The sequence below is a fragment of the Diaphorina citri genome, unplaced genomic scaffold, assembly GCF_000475195.1.
Source record: "Diaphorina citri unplaced genomic scaffold, Diaci psyllid genome assembly version 1.1 scaffold662, whole genome shotgun sequence".
NCBI classification, from domain to species: Eukaryota; Metazoa; Arthropoda; class Insecta; order Hemiptera; family Psyllidae; genus Diaphorina; species Diaphorina citri.
In genome coordinates, this window is record NW_007378095.1 from 59,330 (window position 1) to 80,056 (window position 20,727).

Genomic DNA, 20,727 nt, shown 5'->3' on the forward strand with positions numbered 1-20,727 from the left:
AAAAACGGGTAAAATTAGTTAAAGCGCAATAAAAAGAACTTAATAATTTATATAGATGAATCGCAAAAGCGAACGTATCTTAAATTCATCGGAGTAATCTGCGAATGTTACAGTAATATGATCATATTGAGTTAACCGGAATCCAAAATCTAAGGATCGACATAGGATGTGGCATAGCTGGGGCCGCCCGCTACGCAGGCTGGTAGCTGATGCACACCACACCTGTCGGTCCGAAATCTATCAGGTATTCCGACAAATATTTAAGGGAAGGGAAGAGAAAAAAAGAGAGTAAGGAAGAGGTGGAAAATATAAAAAATTGATGGATTAATATTAGAATTGATGGTACATATGTTTTGCAAACAACACTCTTTATGTAATGGTTCGATGCACGTTTACCTTTATGAAAAAGACAAATAATTCAAAACAAACAAAAAAAAAAAAAAGAAAGATTCAATCTCGGGCAGGGTGAACAGCACTCAAAGTAGGCTAAAAATAGGGTTTCAGGGACATCCTTACATTATAATTTATTTCTCTCAACGACAGAGTGGTGTCGCTGTGCTAAAAAAAACGGCTTGCTGTGCAACCTGCCCGAGAATCACGCTGACTCAAAAAAAAATCTCTTGCCGCCTAATCCTACTATTCCATCCATTATTTATTCTTTTGTGTGTTTCTTTTAGTTGTTTTGTCTATTGGTACATGTTTTTTTGCGTTAAATAAATAACTTGGTTTTATGTCTAATAAAATGTACGTTGTTTGTTAAAATAAAATAATACTTTTTTTTTCATTTATTTGTAGTAATCGTTCGGACGAATACAAAATATTTCTATTTCGTCAAATATTTCCCCGCCCCGCCCCTTCTCAAAATGACGGTATATAGAATTGCTAATATAACAGAACTTCTGTCCGGAGAATATCATGCATGAAGATTTGCAGAGGTTAGTTTATGTCGCTAAATCCTGCTTATAATCTTAACGTTATCCCCGTGCAAAAGTTGGTAGGTTTATTTAGCACTTTAAAACGAATAAGATAAACAAATTAAAATAAATAAATCAGCATACTGACTCGCAATAAATAGGAACCGAGATATATCTTTTGTCTCAAAGCAGACAAGAAGACAATAACCTATGAGACAATATACCTAAAAAATGGGCCCATCTTGGGCTTGGTTTTGGTTGGTAAGTTGCGAAGAGATAGCGTAAGTGGTTCAGAACATTTTCTGCTTGAAGTAAAGTATAACTAGTATCGACCCATTCTAGTTATTTAGCATCCGTGTAGTTGAAAAGGCAAGCAAGGCTCGATCAGAGATAATAAGGAAATATGTCCCACCGGGGTGTCCTAAAGCAGAGGAAGTACCAGAAAGCGTCGGAGTTCCTGTAGAGTCGAGTGAGTCGAAGTGACAAGGCATATCATATTCACAGTGGCGACCAGTGAAAACCCGATTCCGAAGTGGAATCCAGAAGCGGAAACGATTGGGTAAAAAACGCGAGGATTAAAATGGAAACTTGTTCATCTGTATGGCACCTCATAGTGAAATGAGTGAGGATTGTCAAAAAGTTTCGAGTATTTCTGGATTAAATGCACTAGGTCGAGTGACAATCATGCACACGCACTGAGTATATTACACAAACAGAATACCTTGGGTAGGGGCAATCTAAAAATCACCTGAGTGGGACTTTATCGTACCTCTTTTTTTAAGATGTTTGATAGAGGGAACTGTAACTGTTAAGGTCTTATCGTCCCGAAAGCGAAGAGAGAAGGAAGACAGGAAAAGCCATCCGTACCGAGAACGAACTTTATCTGTTTAAAATAAAATCCGCCAAGGGAATCGAACCCGTGACCTAGCGCTTACAAGGCAGACCCGCTACCTCCAAGCTAACTAGACTGGCATATGGTACCTCATTTGTCAAGGGCAGTCTGAATGTCCGTCAAGGGCAGTTCATTTAAGTCTCGCCTTTGGGGCAGTGTACCTGGTTGTCACCTGATGACCTGGGACTGTAGCTGAGCTTGGTAGTACGTCCTGAGAGCATTCCATTGAGGGGTTCGGAGCCAAATATGGGGCCTTTTCGTTTGCATGTACAGCACAGCCTTTTCTGGCTCCCACTGGTTTTTCTGTGAAAATGTTTTAATTTTTGGTAAACATTTGACAAGACAAGACAAGACATGGTTCTCTACCACCTAAACCGAACCCTTCATTATTATTATGTCACTATAACCGAACCCTTCATTAACCCAATATTCAATTTCTCAAATGAATGATGATAAAACTCCATGTCTCAGCTGGGTTCGAACCCGCGCCCTCCTGTTTACCAGGCGAGCGTCTTGACCACTACGCCACCAAGGCAGGATGCTCATCGCTACTCTTTCAAAGTAGCTTCTCATTATTCTCGTCACTAAACTAAAAAAATAGACAAGTATAGTTATGGGTACCATAAAATGTGCCTCGCAAACTTACTTTCATAAGGTAACATCCGACCAGGGTGGCACTCCGCGTACGACCTGCCTTGCAATGAACATACACTGTGCCTCCTGTCTTGCTGATGCGTTGAATGAAATCTACACCACGCTCTAATTTGTCCTGGTCTGGAGTATCAAATATGTCACGCGTACTGAGTTGCAGGAACTCCACGCCCACTTTGTTCCATTCCTGACGCGGGAAATAAAAAATCAACAACAGAGATTACTAAAAAAAAAAAAACGCATGAATAGACGCGTCGCGCGTCGTTTCGAATTTTCGACGTTCGCGCTAATAATAAGACGGACGGTTTACCGCTTTGTATTTCTTACCTCTCTTCCATTGGCAAAATACAACTCGTAATCTTCATTCATGGATACAACCCCTTTGACATTTTCTTCAAGCAACTGAAAACAAGACAGAATACATTGGTGTATGAAGATAGATAAATAGGTACTCAGTACCTTCTATGGAAAAGTAAGAAGTTGCTTGCAAGGTAGGACACTTGCCTTGTAAGTGCTAAGTTGCAGGTTTGATTCCCACCAGGAGCAAACTTTATCCTAAACAAATAAGGTTAATAAGGTACATTCTCAAAACAGCTGACTTTCTTTTTCCCTATCTTCCTTAAAGAAAATAATAATAATTTTTTGAAGAAAAAACAACTCACCTTATTTGTAAGTCTCTTGAAAGGTAAAGCTCCCAGGATGATGTTCTCATCAATCCTGTCATACCATCTACGACTTGTGACCTTTTCCATGAACACATTGTAGAAGAGACTTGGGTAAAATGTGACTCGAGCAAACATTTCTACCAAAAAATTAAAGGCAATCAAAATGGGAAATGATAAGATTAATAACTTATAGGTAGGTATTATTCCAAAATTTTACACCTACAAATTTGGTAGAGATTTCTTGTCAAACTGACAGCAACTGAATACAAATATAATAAAGCCTAATAGGTACTTTTCTATTGTGTACCCTATCTATCAAGATAATTGACCTATGATAACCTTTCTTTGCCCTATTCAATAGTAGGAATAGGTAATACATTTTTTCTCTTTCTCGTATTGTGCTAGGCAGTCTAAACTAGGCATTAGGAAATATTTTGTTAAATCTATATTTTTGATATATATTCAGTATGTTTAAGCCTAACAACCTTGTAGGTACTCTATCTACCACTCACAATGGAAAACTGAACACAATAGAATATTTTATGTACTTGGGCACAATAAGAATTATGTGTTGGGTGTGTTTATCTTACCGAAACAAAAATAGATACATAATTCAAATCAGGATTATACTAACTGGTAGCAATGGCATGTTGAATGCACCAGTACCCAGAGGAACACTGAAGCTAAGCAACACTGTACATTGTTAATATCTGGATGGGTATCTAGGCAATAGTATGCTAGTGGGTTTCCCTAGCCCACTGAGGTAAGATTAATGTAACAAGGTGGATATAGCTTATTGCTGCTCGTAAGATTTGAGTATAACATAGGTGACACACAGTAAAATTCACAAGAGGATAAAAAAAATTTAAGGTTTTAGTAATAAATACCCAAGTACCTACCTGATACCTAAGTATGTAGGTTGTAGGAATATCCCTCTACTTAATTCATGCAAAAAAAAAAAAAAAAAAAAAAAAAAAAAAAAAAAAAAAAAAAAAAAAAAAAAAAGCAAAAAACGGAAGGGGGGGTCAAGAGGAATGCCGAGGCGTAAGCAGGTCAATAGTAAAAAAAGGGTGGAAACCAACAGAGGGTTTGAAGATTGAACATGTACAAGAAAGTAACGATATCAGAAGGAAATGACTAGATGACCTGCCAGTCTACACCAAAAGAAATCAATTTATTTCTTTACTTAGGTACCTATCTAGTTTGTGAAACACTCTCTTGATTTTTATCTCTCATCAATCCTTGGTACAAATCAATTTCAGATGATTATTCCAGTGACCCACAATTTGAACCTCATGCTGTTTGGTCAGCCTTGGACCTAGAGTTCATGGAAACTTTCTAATTTTTAAACTATTGAGAACGATAGGATAGGAGGATACGAGGATAGGAGACAGAAAAAATCTAGCAAAAACCTACACATCCACATCAAAAAATATTTGAAATTCAAAAATTCAAATTCACCGCCAATCTTATCAGAAGACGTCAACGATTTTGGACCAATCAGATTTGAGAAACAGCGGAAACGAAACTGATTTTTCTCTGTTGTAAACGCGGTAAAATTTGAAATATGTATGTACTTTTTTGAAGTGCAGAGTGCAGTGCAGAGTAGGTACAGTGTTTTTTTGTAATTTTTGTGATAATTTATTAAATTTATCGCCAAATCTCCCAATGATTCATCCTGATATCAAGTAATTTGTGATCTTTCTCCCTGAACAGCACATTCCATTTGTTGAAGTTGAAAATAAAGTTAAAAAAAATGAGTGTGGAAACGACCCTATAGTTTCTCCTTCTTTTTTTTTAACTAATTGCAACTCCCCTTTCTTCTCCCGTACTCTTTTTTTCTCATACGTGTTAGGTTTTTGATTCGGCCTACCTTTATAATAATAATAAAAAAAACTTACCATTTAAAGAACTCTAAATAATTACCTATTTTTAACTAAACTATAAATATTACCTTATAACAAATTAGTTCATTAGGTCTCACTTGAGTAGAGTGAGACGGTTAGTTCATTAGGTCTCACTTGAGTAGAGTGAGACGGTTTGTATAGAAAGAGAGAAGAAGAGCGATTTTTTTAAAGTGGTTCCCAGTTTATTAGTTATTTTGCCCATGCAGAAAGTAGTAATAATGGACTTCGCTACGCCACTGGGGTTAGGTGGCGTTCAAAAAAGGACATTGCTTGATTTACGACTCGGTTTGTCAGATTTTGATGAAATTTGGAAACCATGTTGAAAAAAAAAATAAAAAAAAGGGATTTTACACACAAAAAAATTGAAAATCAAAAAAAAAAAAAAAAAAAAAAAAAAAAAAAAAAAAACCCTGTTCCTAATAACAATGTTGTGAGTATGTTGATATACATAGCTGTATAAAATAAAAATTTCATTGTTTTAAGATTGATAGGTATAGTTAGTATAATAGCCTAGTTGTTACAGATTTTTCATCCCTCAGTTTTTCAACACATTTTGTACATTTGAGTGCTCATAAAAATGGGTAAAACTAGATAAAAAAAATGATAATTTTAATTTGCTGTTTTTTTTCCAGAATATTCTAGTAAGCAAAAAGAAAACAGATGCAGAACAAGTGAATGATTTGCTGAAACAGTTGGTCACCGAAACCCGCCCTCCTGTTTACCAAGCGAGCGGCTTAACCACTACCTCCGCCATTGAGGCAGGTTTATTTATCAGTTCTTTGATAAATAACTTCAAAATTATGCCCATCAGGTGCAGATTGTCCATAAGATACACGTGGTTCCTAGGACAGCTACAGATTTTTCCTGGGGATTGCTTGAAAATTCGTTCTCTTCTCAAACCTTATTAGATTTATATTGAGATGGATTTAGATGATGCCCGACGGACGGGAGTCAAACTACATTAGTTTGCATCATCAAATTTATTTTCTCCGAGTTACGTTTGTAAACTGGCTTCAAGAGATAGGTAAAAAGTGAGAGAGTTATAAAAAAAGAACTACTCAAAAGGCTGAAATGTCATTGGAAACACATGAAAGTTTTGCAGAGTGTAAAAGAGACTTACAGAAAATCATTATACATATTCTAATTTATTGTTTTCCTTGTTTGAATCTTACTGCATAAAAAATGTTTTTTACATGGTTTTATTTGCTTTCCAGAATAGTCCATTCCCAGTGAGCTCATCAAGTATGAAACAAGAAACATCAGCTCTAGTTGAGAAATTAGTGGCAGAATTAAAGGCTGAAATGTCATTGAAAACACATGAAAGTTGCAGAGTGTAAAAGAGACTTAGAGAAAATCATTATATTCTAATTTATTGTTTTCCTTGTTTGAATCTTATTGCATAAAAAATGTTTTTTTGCTTTCCAGAATAGTCCATTCCCAGTGAGCTCATCAAGTATGAAACAAGAAACATCAGCTCTAGTTGAGAAATTAGTGGCAGAATCAAAGCTCACACCATATCATGAGAGCTGTTCTAGTGATGAAGAAGTAAGTTCAATTCAATTCAATTTTTATTGTATTGTTAATACACATTATATACAATTTACAAATAATGACACAATTCACAATAAACGATACAATAAGTTCCACTCCCCATGACAAATATTACAAATTTAATGTGTATCATTAGTATAATTCAATTGTTATGTTAAAAGAAAACCTGCTTGAGGCTTAAGAACATTTTTACCCCAGTCTTGAAATTTATCTTCTTCTTTTTTCTCTCCCAAGTAGTACTGATGATCTAGAGGTAAAGTTCTTCTGCAATATAAATTAACAAATTAATAAATCAGGTATAATTTAATTGTTATGTTAAAAGAAAACCTGCTTGAGGCTTAAGAACATTTTTACCCCAGTCTTGAAAATTATCTTCTTCTTTTTTCTCTCCCAAGTAGTACTGATGATCTAGAGGTAAAGTTCTTCTGCAATATAAATTAACAAATTAATAAATCAAACCTTTTTTTCTATGAAAGGGAGAAAGTAGCTAATACTCTAATTTCCTTTTGAAGTCAGGGGTGTTATTGTCCCAGAAAGGTGTTCAACAATGAAACTAATCCTGTGCCAAACACTTTCAGGAAGAAAACCCCACTGATGATTGGTGTACAATCTGCAATGAAGATGCAACTCTCAAGTGTAAGAGTACTCCACACATAGTCGACCGGTGTCGATCGACGAGGTGAATTTATGTTGTCGTGGCAGTGTGGACGGTTTCAGACGACATGGATCGAAGGCCGTCGACGATGTGTGTCGACGACACAGCTTAAAGATAAACTCAGTCAAAAAAAAAAAAAAAAAAAAAAAAAAAAAAAACGTGTCGTGTCTGAATCTAACTAGTTAGAGTGGTATTGGTGGCAACACCATAAATGTACTTGGGACTGCTTTTGCGTTACTTGAAGGCACATTTTCTCACACTTATGTCGCCGGGAACGGAGAAGGTTGGTCATAAAATTTCCGCCCCGGGCGGGATTCGAACCCAGCACCTCCAGATTAGGAGTCAGTACATTTGGCCACAGAAGTGAGCTTTATCTATTTCTTTTAAATCCGTGGTATAAAATGGTAGTCTATGGATTGCCTTTGCACTAACGCCGAGAATTAATCGAACGAATACTCGTGTATTGAGGAGGAGCCATTAGTTGTCACTCTTGTATTTTAGGCGTTGACTTTTAATTGATTGATTGATTGTGAAAGGAGGTTTACTTCGGTCTATAACTTTCTAGTTGTTTTTTTTTTTTTTTTTTTTTTTTTTTTTTGGTGAACGTCTTGATCATTTGGCCACGGAAGTGAGCTTTATCTATTTCTTTTAAATCCGTGGTATAAAATGGTAGTCTATGGATTGCCTTTGCACTAACGCCAAGAATTAATCGAACGAATACTTTTTTTTTGTTTTAATGGCAGGATTCTCACACTGTGAGCTCTTCCACCCAACCAAAATTACTCGGGCATTGAGGAGGAGCCATTAGTTGTCACTCTTGTATTTTAGGCGTTGACTTTTAATTAATTGATTGATTGTGAAAGGAGGTTTACTTCGGTCTATAACTTTCTAGTTGTTTTTTTTTTTTTTTTTTTTTTTTTTTTTTGGTGAACGGGCTTTATTTTGGGACAAACTACATACCTCCCCTTTATTTTTTTTTTTTTTTTTGGTAGAACGGCCTTAATTTGGCGACAAGCTACATACCTACCCTGAATTACTCACATTAACCTCACTCAGCTTGAGTGGGTCCGGGATACCAGTAGCACGCATCTACCCAGATGGTCACCTATCTAGATAATAATCACGTTCAACGTTGCTTAACCTTTAAACTAGGTAGGACTAGTGCATTTAACGTAGAAACACGAAGTTTTTTTTTTTTTTTTTTTTTTAATAGGTAGGACTAGTGCATTTAACGTAGAAACACGAAGTTTTTTTTTTTTTTTTAACAATGGTCAATCCTGTACGTTCAAATTTCTCGATAGTACCTTTGTATGTTTGTAAGGTATCACACAACTCACGCATACAAATTTGAAATTCATATACCACCTACTAAAAAAATAGTTTAAAAAGTTATTAATAAGTATATATTTTTCAGTAAAATTCTTCTAAAGTTTATAGTAGCGTAGGTTAAATTAATTATTTAAATCAAGTTAAGTTATAATTAATCGAAAGAAGTCCTGTATATGTGAAATATTCTACTCTAGACTTTTATTTAACTGTTTCAAATTTCACTCTAAATTATATTATATTATACCTAAACTATTAAACCTCTTTTAAAAAAAGAAATATTATAATTACAAAATGTGATCAAAAAATAAATAAAAATATCTTAAAAAATTACAAAAAAAGGTCTTCTCATTTTTCTTAGGTATTTTATCTTTGCTTATCCTATAGGAAGGAAAGTATTTTTTTTTTCTTTTTGGTTTGACAGAGGGAACTGTAACTGCTAGGGTCTTATCGTCCCGAAATCGAAGAAAGAAGGAAGACAGGATAGAAAAAAAGCCAGCCGTTCCGATAACGAACATTATCCCATCAGGATAAAATCCGCCCCGGTCGGGAATCGAACCCGCGGCCTAGCGCCTACGAGGCAGACGCGCTACCAACCAAGCTAACTAGGCTGGCAGAAAGTAATTTTTGATCAGTATTTTTCTTTACTTCATGACGCCTCAGTCCTCATCCACAACTTTTTGGTCAACTTGTCAATATTATTAGATTCTATGTACTTACACAATATACATACGAGTATAATGTACTTACTCCTCCACTTGTCAGATTTCATCAATGTTCAATATTGTCATAGATTGTTTTACAAAGATAGCCATGTGATGAACAACGTTTTCTTTACTTCATGACGCCTCAGTCCTCATCCATAACTTTTTGGTCAACTTGTCAATATTATTAGATTCTATGTACTTCCACAATATACATACGAGTATAAAATGTACTTACTCCTCCATTTGTCAGATTTCATCAATGTTCAATATTGTCATAGATTGTTTTACAAAGATAGCCATGTGATGAACAACAGACCTACCAAATACTGGGTAAGTTGTAATCTGGAACCTACCCCACGACCGACTCTTAGCAGTGAGCAGCGGTACTCCACACATGGTCGACGGGTGTCGATCGACGAGATGAATTTATGTTGTCGTGGCAGTGTGGGCGGTTTCAGACGACATGGATCGACGGCCGGCGACTATGTGTGGCCACAGCTTAAAGATAATCTCAGTCAAAAAAATACAATGCCGAGGGTATTATGTTCATGATTATTACGAGTAGGTAGTAGGTACATGGAGTTGACAATACCCTGTAAATAGTATACAAATCTTAATCCCCAGCAAAGTTAGATAAAGTTGGTTTTATCCGATTCATTATATTCTACAATAGCATTGCGTTGTTTAAGTCTATAAACTTTTTAATAAGTAACCAAGTAGTTATTTATTTGTATTATTGGATTAAGATTTCTGGGTGTTCAAAGCTAATTACTCGAGTACCTAATTTGTTTTTTGTTTTTTCGGTGTTGTTTTTTCGTTATCATTATTGTAAATCCATTTTTTGGACGTTTTTTTTTTCCCAAGCACGCGGATAGGTAACATAAATCTTGTGCCAATTTGAAAATTTTGTTTTGTTTCGACTTTTTTGAGGTAAGTGAACTTACTTGATAAGTACCCAAGTAGGTAGTTATTTATTTGTATTATTGGATTAAGATTTCTGGGTGTTCAAAGCTAATTACTCGAGTACCTTAGTACCTAATTTGATTTTTGTTTTTTCGGTGTTTTTTTTTCGTTATCATTATTGTAAATCCATTTTTTGGACGTTTTTTTCCCCCAAGCACGCGGATAGGTAACATAAATCTTGTGCCAATTTGAAAATTTTGTTTTGTTTCGACTTTTTTGAGGTAAGTGAACTTACTTGTCGTGTTAGCTCACTGATTAGATATTATTAAAAAAAAAAAAGATACCCGCCTAGGCTAACTGAGTCACTTATTCCTGGCCGATTGACTTGTTGCTTGTTAAACTCGTGTATTTTAGATGGCAATGGGGTACCTATTCTATCAATGGAGGAGTTGCAATTGGGAAAATATTATTAATAAAAGATCGATTCCTACGTAAAAAGTTGTGAAAAATCCGAATCTGAGGTCAAATTATTTTTTTTTAAAAAAGATACCCGTCTAGGATAACTGAGTCACTTTTTCCTGGCCGATTGACTTGTTGCTTGTTAAACTCGTGTATTTTAGATGGCAATGGGGTACCTATTCTATCAATGGAGGAGTTGCAATTGGGAAAATATTATTAATAAAAGATCGATTCCTACGTAAAAAGTTGTGAAAAATCCGAATCTGAGGTCAAAACTCCGAAAAAGTAACTTTGAAAGGTCGATTGGTCCTATTTCTTCCTGTTCTATGACTTTGAAACATCATCCAAGTAAGCGCAACTGATCTATTTTTATTATTATTATTTTATTTTTATACTTTTGTTATGAATGCATATTTATAGTTTTAATTTTTTCTGTTTCCATTTCATTTTCAGCAATGAAGCTGTTCACCATTCACCCTTCGGACAATTCTGACCTGGAGTCAGAAGATGATGATGCCTGGTGCACAACCACTGACACTTCCATACATTCCGACCTAGGCTCCTATCTGGAAGATATAGCTCTACATGATGGCGATACGAGCGACATCTATGACTCTGTAAGTGATAGCGTTAGGTAGGGCGCAAAATGCCTGGTGTACACTTCCATACATTCCGACCTAGGCTCCTATCTGGGAGATATAGCTCTACATGATGGCGATATGAGCGACATCTATGCCTCTGTAAGTGATAGGGTTAGGTGGCGTACAAAAAAGAACATTGCTTGATTTACGACTCAGTTTGTCAGATTTTGATGAAATTTGGAAACCATGTTGAAAAAAAAAAAAAAAAAAAAAAGGGGTTTTACAAAAATACTTTTGTCATGAACGCATATTTATAGTTTTAATTTTTTTTTCTCGTTTCCATTTAATTTTCAGCAATGAAGCTGTTCACCATTCACCCTTCGGACAATTCTGACCTGGAGTCAGAAGATGATGATGCCTGGTGCACAACCACTGACACTTCCATACATTCCGACCTAGGCTCCTATCTGGAAGATATAGCTCTACATGATGGCGATATGAGCGACATCTATGACTCTGTAAGTGATAGGGTTAGGCAGTGGCGTAGCGTCCATGTAGGGCGTGTATGGCGGCCATACACTCAAAAATTCCACTCAAATACCCTTAAATATTGACTTTAAAACCACCTAACCCTGAGAGCTATATTATTGGGTGTGTTGTTAAATACTCAAATCTAATATATAAATAGAAAGTAAAAATAAATGTTTGTTTGTGTGTTCAAACTTTATGCCTGGCCAAAACGCTCATCCGATTGCTATGAAATTTCGTCAACTTATTGCTTGCACTCCCGTGAAGGTTATAGCAAGACCACTAAATGGATGAGTGACATGAACGGCCCTGCCTTAAGGATTTCCGCTAGTTAATGATAAAATTGAAAACCCTAGCTGGAATTGAACCCGCGCCCTCCTGTTTACCAAGCGAGCGGCTTAACCACTACGTCCGCCATCGAGGCAGGTTTATTTATTAGTTCTTTGATAAATAACTTCAAAATTATGCCCATCAGGTGCAGATTGTCCATAAGATACACGTGGTTCCTAGGACAGCTGCAGATTTTTCCTGGGAATTGCTTGTTTGGAAATTCGTTCTCTTCTCAAACCTTATTAGATTTATATTGAGATGGATTTAAGTGATGCCCGACGGACGGGAGTCAAACTACATTAGTTTGCAACATCAAATTTATTTTCTCCGAGTTACGTTTGTAAACTGGCTTCAAGAGATAGGTAAAAAGTGAGAGAGTTATAAAAAAAGAACTACTCCGGGTTAATTAATATTTTTATGCCGCCCGTTTACTGTCAATATTTTTGTCAGTACTATTATCTGGCTGGGGGAGCATATCACCCTGAAATTTCCCTTGCTAAAGGTTGAGTGCGAAGGGCATCCGCTCGTATAAATTTTTGTAGCCAAAACCAAATGTCAGCCCAAAGCTGACCTTTGGGATGACATTTGGTTGTCCACAAACATGGGCGGCTGACACAGCCCTAGGGCTGATAGCCAAAACCAAATGTCAGCCCAAAGCTGACATTTGGTTGTCCACATGTCCACAAACATGGGCGGCTGACAGCCCCAGGGCTGATTGAGAGGCTGACGACAAACGCCGACCCCGTCGGAACACGGGGGCACGGTTGGTCCAGTGGTAACGCGCTTGCTTGCCATGTAGAAGGTCTCGGGTTCAAATCCCACCATCGACAAAAATTTGTATTCGTTTTTCGATTGCAAATATTTCAACGGGTTACTTTCTGGTGTTCTCGTGTTTATTGATGCTTACTTGACTCCATACAGGAAAAACCCACTCCGAGGCTTTTCTGTAGAGGCCAACAGCCCCAAAGGATGGGTCTAGCTTATACGAATTTATTGATCGATATGTGTTTGTTAAGGGACAGTTTTTACTTGAAAGAACTATAGAAAATGAGAACCTACGGAATATTTCTTTTTCTTTCACGAATCACTAGAGAGATGGCTAAATCGATTAGAAAACTAGTGTTAACTTTTGATGGCGTCATGATTTACTGTATTTAATATTTGACGTCACGATAGAGGTGAAAAAAGCCAATTCAAAAGCAACGAGACAAAAATATTTTCAAACTTTGTTATTCGTATTCATAACGTCACCACTGTTCAAATTTAGATGTTTATTTTTCGCTCTTAGTACATCATGGAATTTCACATTCAATTCCACATTCCTTTTTTTTTTTTTTTTCATCCAAACGCATTCGCTTTTCTCTTCCAAACAAGTTTCGTCAACTCTTGAGAAAAAAACCTAAAAGCCAACCATCTATTTTAAAAAAGTCACTTTTAGGTGATGTTCTTGAACTCCAACCAAAGTTAAACTTTTCTCTGCGATAATAATAAAAAAAACTTCAATATTAATGGAAACATTGGTACTTTAACCAACAAACATACGCGCGAATCACGAACAAATTTTATTTTTCCCTCCCTCTCTCTTTTTGAAGAACTGTGCCGAAATTATAGGGACAGTAGATAACTTTTAAACAAAAGCTACAAGTTTGTTTTTCCTCCCATCGATAATTCTCAGGTTTTTTACGTTTAATAACTAGGTAGAGGTATACCCATGGGAGTTTTTACAAGCCCCGTTTTGTTTTAACATTAAATTATTTTGTTTTTACGAATAGCTCTTGTTTTGCTTCGTATTCGGGTGGATTTAGATCAATCAGATATTCTTCAAATGTAAAATGAGGTATTACTATCAGCAACATCAATAACAACATTTGATAATAAAATAGTGCAATCAATTCCGGGCTTAAAAGATGCTAATATTAGTAATATTTAGGTTAATTAGAAAAATTCCTGAATTGGCTTATAATTTATGAGGGATTCCTACAGTAATTTATTAATAAATAATTAACTACCAATTGCAAATAATTATAAATATGCCACATGATTCAAGAAATGAAACGCGCACAAAAATCAAAACAAAGTTTACTTCTATAAATTTTATTTATATTTTTTTATCTATGTTGTGTTTACCATTAGGTTTAATTTTTGTTAAGTTTATTTTTTCATACAGAACTACTCTTTTCGGTGAACTTCAGTCAGTGAGTTGGATCCTAACTCCCTACACAATGAGTTGAAGAGTTATATGTTTTAGGATCTGACTCACTGACTGAGTCGTCCATTTGGAAGAGCGGAAAGATTAGTTCCTTTTAATAACTCACTCACTCCTTACTCCCTACTTAAATTAGGCTACATGCCTCACGAGTCGCATCATTTAAATCCATTTTTAGGAAGTTCTACTTCACTTTCTGAAACTCCTACCTACCTTAGGCATCTCATCTTTTACATTTATTCGTTTTATTTCTACGATATAACTTTATTGTATGTTCTAGTACTAATTATTATCTACTCTTTATCGATGTAATGTGTTTAATTTGTAAATTAATCATTACGCCTATTTATAAATTTAACTTAACATATTTTGGGAAGAGCGGAAAGATTAGTTCTTTTTTATGACTCACTCACTCCTTACTCCCTACTTAAATTAGGCTACATGCCTCACGAGTCGCATCGTTTAAATCCATTTTTAGGAAGTTCTACTTCACTTTCTGAAACTCCTACCTACCTTAGGCATCTCATCTTTTACATTTATTCGTTTTATCTACGTATAATTTTACCAAGGGGAATGCTTCGTTCCTTTCTTTCTTCTTTCCTTTGGTAGAGAGGGAAAAAACCTTTTTTTTTCCAGTCCATCCATAGTAAATATTAATTTTATTCGAAAGGAACAAAACCAAACTCCATGAAAAAACAATCTACTTACATTTACCTATCCTTTAACCTTTAAAATAATGTATAAATTTTATTTATTTAACAAAAATAGATCCTCTACGTAATTTCGCGTACGAGTATTATAAGTTATAAGTTTCTACTCAGTTAACTACTACTATTATTTGTTTAATTAAGTTTATTATCTATTATTTTATTCTTGTTAAACTTTTCAAAGTTGATTCATTGTTTTCTTTCTGTTCTATGTTTTCGAACTTGTTTCTAAAGCATATTGTAGAATCGTAGACGATTAGTAGTGCACCCATTTGTCTTAAATGTGTCATTTATTAGGAACAAATACTTTAATAGAAAGTACTATTGGTGAATTTTGATGTTTAATTCATCCGAAATAGTTTTCAAAAAAAAAAAAAAAAAAAAAAAAAAAATTTTTTTACTTTTTATTAAAAAAAAAAAGGGAAGGGGGTTTGCGGAAAATTTTTAAAAAAAAAAAAAAAAAAAAAAAAAAAATGTCTTTACCTTATACGTATAAGATATTGCTTAAACCTTTCTAAAAGATCCAGGTGCATCTTCAAATGGTGGAAATAACCTTCAACGTTTTCTCTTCAAGGATATGTTAAATTATTCATCAAATCATCACACTTCTAGCAAAAAAAAAATCATCCCCTCCATTTCCATCGAACTTCTGTTAGTTGTTATTTTTGTTTGTTGCATTTATTTGTTTTTATTTAATCTTAGTTCGCTTTTGTTGGGTTTATTTTGCTTTTATTTGTTGTATTTTTTAGTTTGATATTTATTTTTCTTTTAATTTATTTACTTTTCCCTCAAATACGTAATGCTCTTGCAAACATATTGTGTTGAAACAATGATTGCTTAAGTAACTGAAGTTATTGACTGCTTGAAATTGAAGTTATAACATATTCACTGATTGAAATTATTAACTTGTTCACTGAAATTGAAGTTATTGACATATTCACTGCTGGAAATTGAAGTTATAACATATTTAAGTACAGCTTGAAATTGAAGTTATTGACATTTTCACTGCTCGAAATTGAAGTTAATGACATATTTACAGCTTAAAATTGAAGTTTTTGACACATTCACTGATTGAAATTGAAGTTATTGACATGTGCACTGTTTGAAATTGAAGTTCATGATATGTTGATTGATTCATGTACAAATAAGTCAGAATTATATTTCTATCTAGTTATTGTTCAATGTTCACTGCCTTTTTTTTACCATCAATTTTTTGATTAAAAAATAAAAATACAAAATGTCAATTTTGCCCTATCAAATCAATGTAGGAACAAATGAACGCTTAGATTAAGCTACCACCAAGTTGAATTAGGTGTATTTTTTTTAAAAAATTTGTAGATCTGAAAAGTAAAAGAAAAAACTGTGGAGAGTAGGTATGTTGTTAGGTACCTTCCCTTGCTTTCGAACTTTGTGATTCTATGCATGAAAGAACAAAAAAGAAGTAACAAATGGAATTGTATTAAAAGTTATACATTGTAGGTACCCCAAGTTCAAATTGATCTAATTGTAAAAGTCCCCATTGTTATTTCTCATCTCAAATATTAGAATTGTAAAATCATGTTGAATTCCGATCGTTGTAATTCCCTGTGTGATAGATTTGAGTTCTAGTGCTTTACCTCCTTGTGTTTTTGCTTTTTATTATGTTTATTTTTACTTTTTTTTAAATTCTAGTCATTTTATTTGAAATTATTATTTTATTTTGTATTTTTTAGATCAAGTTTAGCTGTTGTTTTCTATCGAACGTTGTATAAATGTTTATCTGTGTATCTTATCCTATCAGTGTTCCAATAGAGGTATTGAACCTTTGCTTGAAAATACGTGGAAAAAATTCTGCCCTGGCTGGAGGGAAGGCGTATTTTTGTCATTGAACTTTTTCCTTTTTACTTTTTTAATCGTTGAATTGGCTACTTACCTTTTTTTCTCGTCGAGGTACTAGTAAATTTATTTTTTAAATGGTCACAACTTTGAATGTCAGTCAAAAAAAAAAAAAAAAAAAAAAAAAAAAAAAACACCCCACCAATTAAATCGTAACACCAACCTCATTAATTGACAACCTGCCCTTGTGTAATGTCTTCGAAATTGAATAACCTTTAAGTAGGTACTTTCAAATTAAGCAAAACTGTTCATACTAGCTCATTATAAAAGTAGCTTTAAAAAAATGTCGAATAATATTTGAAAGATCTCTGTTTATTAAAGAGATCAGAGGATCAATAAAGGAAAAAGTTCAAAGAGATGGCACCTAATACGATTAATTCTACCTCCTTTTAATTTCTCATTCATTCATCAATAGGCTTTTTTCTTTCCAAGAAAGAATCGTGTAAAAAATTTAAAATTATGATGGTAAGGCCAAATTCCACTCTCAGCTTTGACTGGATTAAATAAATATTTAAATAGATTTAAATAAATATTGATTTAATTAAATTGGTCAAAAATGAGTGTGGAAACGACCCTATAGTTTCTCCTTTTTTTTACTAATTGCAACTCCCCTTTCTTCTCCCGTACTCTTTTTTTCTTAGATTTCTCATACGTTTTAGGTTTTTGATTCGGCCTACCTTTATAATAATAAAAACTTACCATTTAAAGAACTCTAAATAATTACCTATTTTTAACTAAATTATAAATATTACCTTATAACAAATTAGTTCATTAGGTCTCACTCGGGTAGAGTGAGACGGTTTGTATAGAAAGAGAAAAGAAGAGCGATTTTTTTTAGGGGTTCCCAGTTTATTAGTTATTTTGCCCATGCAGAAAGTAGTAATAATGGACTCTTGAGTGGAAGGTATGTAACAACGCGAGGTTAACGCCTGAGGCGTTCTCTGCCACCTAACCCTGAGAGCTATATTATTGGGTGTGTTGTTAAATACTCAAATCTAATATATAAAAATAAATGTTTGTTTGTGTGTTCAAACTTTATGCCTGGCCAAACCGCTCATCCGATTGCTATGAAATTTTGTCAACTTATTGCTTGCACTCCCGTAAAGGTTATAGGCTATTTTCCGGTTCGTATTTGTTAAGCTACACCGAGCAAGGCCACTATATGGATGAGTGACATGAACGGCCCTGCCTTAAGGATTTCCGCTAGTTAATGATAAAATTGAAAACCCTAGCTGGAATTGAACCCGCGCCCTCCTGTTTACCAAGCGAGCGGCTTAACCACTACCTCCGCCATTGAGGCAGGTTTATTTATCAGTTCTTTGATAAATAACTTCAAAATTATGCCCATCAGGTGCAGATTGTCCATAAGATACACGTGGTTCCTAGGACAGCTACAGATTTTTCCTGGGGATTGCTTGAAAATTCGTTCTCTTCTCAAACCTTATTAGATTTATATTGAGATGGATTTAGATGATGCCCGACGGACGGGAGTCAAACTACATTAGTTTGCATCATCAAATTTATTTTCTCCGAGTTACGTTTGTAAACTGGCTTCAAGAGATAGGTAAAAAGTGAGAGAGTTATAAAAAAAGAACTACTCTTTTCGGTGAACTTCAGTCAGTGAGTTGGATCCTAACTCCCTACACAATGAGTTGAAGAGTTATATGTTTTAGGATCTGACTCACTGACTGAGTCGTCCATTGAGAAGAGCGGAAAGATTAGTTCCTTTTTATGACTCACTCACTCCTTACTCCCTACTTAAATTAGGCTACATGCCTCACGAGTCGCATCATTTAAATCCATTTTTAGGAAGTTCTACTTCACTTTCTGAAACTCCTACCTACCTTAGGCATCTCATCTTTTACATTTATTCGTTTTATTTCTACGATATAACTTTATTGTATGTTCTAGTACTAATTATTATCTACTCTTTATCGATGTAATGTGTTTAATTTGTAAATTAATCATTACGCCTATTTATAAATTTAACTTTACATATTTTTATTCTATGTTAATTATATATTTAAGATCACGCAGCTGTGCACTCACTGGAGGAAATTTAGGTCACAAGGGGTCTTCTAAATGGGTTAATTATTGTTTTATTTTCATACGCGCTACGGAGCGAGGTTTGATAGAGGAAACTTGAACTGTTGAGATCTTATCGTCCCGAAAGCGAAGGAAGACAGGATAGGAGAACGCTAGCCATTCTGAGAACAAACCTTATCTGTTTAGGATAAAATCCACCCCGGGCGGAAATCGAACCCGCGACCTGGCGCTTGCAAGGCAGATGCGCTAGGCGCTACCCTTCAAGCTAACTAGGCTCGTCCTAGTTTTGTTTCAGAAAGAACTTTGCATTTCACACTTGGTAAAATTTGACATATTATTAGAAAAGAACAAATACATTGATATTTATTGATACCTATATCAATGTATATCATTCGGTTTAAGTTTCAATTGATATGTTGTGTTTTTAGCAACTTTCCTGTAGGAAATCAGCAGCAGTTTTATCTGTTATAACAAAATTGTCTCTTCTCAAGTTCTTAACCATTATAGTTTTTGTGACGTCATAGCATTGCAAAGTAGCTATCAGAAACAACATATTTTTATTCTATGTTAATTATATATTTAAGATCACGCAGCTGTGCACTCACTGGAGGAAGTTTAGGTCACAAGGGGTCTAAATGGGTTAATTATTGTTTTATTTTCATACGCGCTACGGAGCGAGGTTTGATAGAGGAAACTTGAACTGTTGAGGTCTTATCGTCCCGAAAGCGAAGGAAGACAGGATAGGAGAACGCTAGCCATTCTGAGAACAAATCTTATCTGTTTAGGATAAAATCCACCCCGGGCGGAAATCGAACCCGCGACCTGGCGCCTCCCTTCAAGCTAACTAGGCTCGTCCTAGTTTTGTTTCAGAAAGAACTTTGCATTTCACACTTGGCAAAATTTGACATATTATTGGAAAAGAACAACACCATCAAATACATTGATATTTATTGATACCTATATCAATGTTATTAAGTTTCAATTGATATGTTGTGTTTTTAGCAACTTTCCTGTAGGAAATCAGCCGCAGTTTCATCTGTTATAACAAAATTGTCTCTTCTCAAGTTCTTAACCATTATAGTTTTTGTGACGTCATAGCATTGCAAAGTAGCTATCAGAAACGGGTCGGACCACAAGCCCTCCTGCTTGTAATGTGACCTAAAAGCCCCACTGAGTTCCCAACGCCCTACTGCAAGCTTTATTGAATCAAACTAGATATCGTCAGTATAAAAAAAAGTCCATAGATTGAAAAAAGAAATAGATAATATCACAGGTGGAAATTTTAATTTTAATTGTACCTTATTTATACTGTCGGCTTGGACTTAAAAGTCCCATTAGAAATAGATAATATCACAGGTGGAAATTTTAATTTTAATTGTACCTTATTTATACTGTCGGCTTGGACTTAAAAGTCCCATTATTATCCCAATAAATTCGAAGAATTATACAAATTTAATGGTAGGCAATCAATTAATCAAGTTGAAAATATTTCAACGGGTTACTTTCTGGTGTTCTCGTGTTGACCCAGCACCTAAATGGGAAGTATTGTGTCTCTTCTCGCCCATCTCGAAGACGAAAGCAAACACGACCTGAGCGAAGATAGCAAACAAGATAGTCTCCAGGACCTCAGTGAAGTTAGCAAAGGCGAAGACCAAGGTGAAGTTAGCAAAAGTGACAGCGGTGACACTTCATACTCTACGGAAAGTGAGCTGAGTGATGCTGAGATGTTTGAGCTGGAAGACCATGAAGAGACAAAGCCTGGGGCCACCCTGTACAATGAGAATAAAGACTACAGTGAACGAACGGAAAAGTTGATGTGCTAGA

General features: G+C 35.0%; 1 protein-coding gene and 3 long non-coding RNA genes across 5 annotated transcripts; 3 read left to right on the forward strand and 1 right to left on the reverse strand.

Annotated features, from left to right (window-relative positions):
* Window positions 1-1,481: 1,481 nt before the first annotated feature.
* LOC103510982 (phosphatidylglycerophosphatase and protein-tyrosine phosphatase 1-like) lies at window positions 1,482-4,542 on the reverse strand. 2 transcript variants are annotated; one of them, XM_017444810.2, is made up of 5 exons: window positions 4,317-4,542; window positions 3,120-3,259; window positions 2,785-2,859; window positions 2,453-2,644; window positions 1,482-2,109 (listed from the first exon to the last, which is right to left on the reverse strand). In XM_017444810.2, exons 2-5 carry the CDS (start codon window positions 3,255-3,257, stop codon window positions 1,975-1,977), a joined length of 540 nt encoding a protein of 179 aa, XP_017300299.1. In that variant the 5' UTR covers window positions 3,258-3,259; window positions 4,317-4,542; the 3' UTR covers window positions 1,482-1,974. The 2 variants fall into 2 exon arrangements, with proteins under 2 accessions (XP_017300299.1, XP_026680687.1); XM_026824886.1 differs by lacking the exon at window positions 4,317-4,542 and adding an exon at window positions 4,022-4,060.
* A 1,767-nt stretch (window positions 4,543-6,309) lies between these two features.
* Window positions 6,310-7,198, forward strand: LOC113468165. The gene is made up of 2 exons (XR_003392017.1): window positions 6,310-6,574; window positions 7,159-7,198. It is a non-coding gene; the product is annotated as an uncharacterized LOC113468165 (long non-coding RNA).
* Window positions 7,199-8,211: 1,013 nt separating this feature from the next.
* LOC113468166 lies at window positions 8,212-8,902 on the forward strand. Its single transcript, XR_003392018.1, has 2 exons — window positions 8,212-8,420; window positions 8,483-8,902. It is a non-coding gene; the product is annotated as an uncharacterized LOC113468166 (long non-coding RNA).
* A 10,851-nt stretch (window positions 8,903-19,753) lies between these two features.
* On the forward strand, window positions 19,754-20,434 carry LOC113468167. The gene is made up of 2 exons (XR_003392019.1): window positions 19,754-20,176; window positions 20,260-20,434. It is a non-coding gene; the product is annotated as an uncharacterized LOC113468167 (long non-coding RNA).
* Window positions 20,435-20,727: the final 293 nt, after the last annotated feature.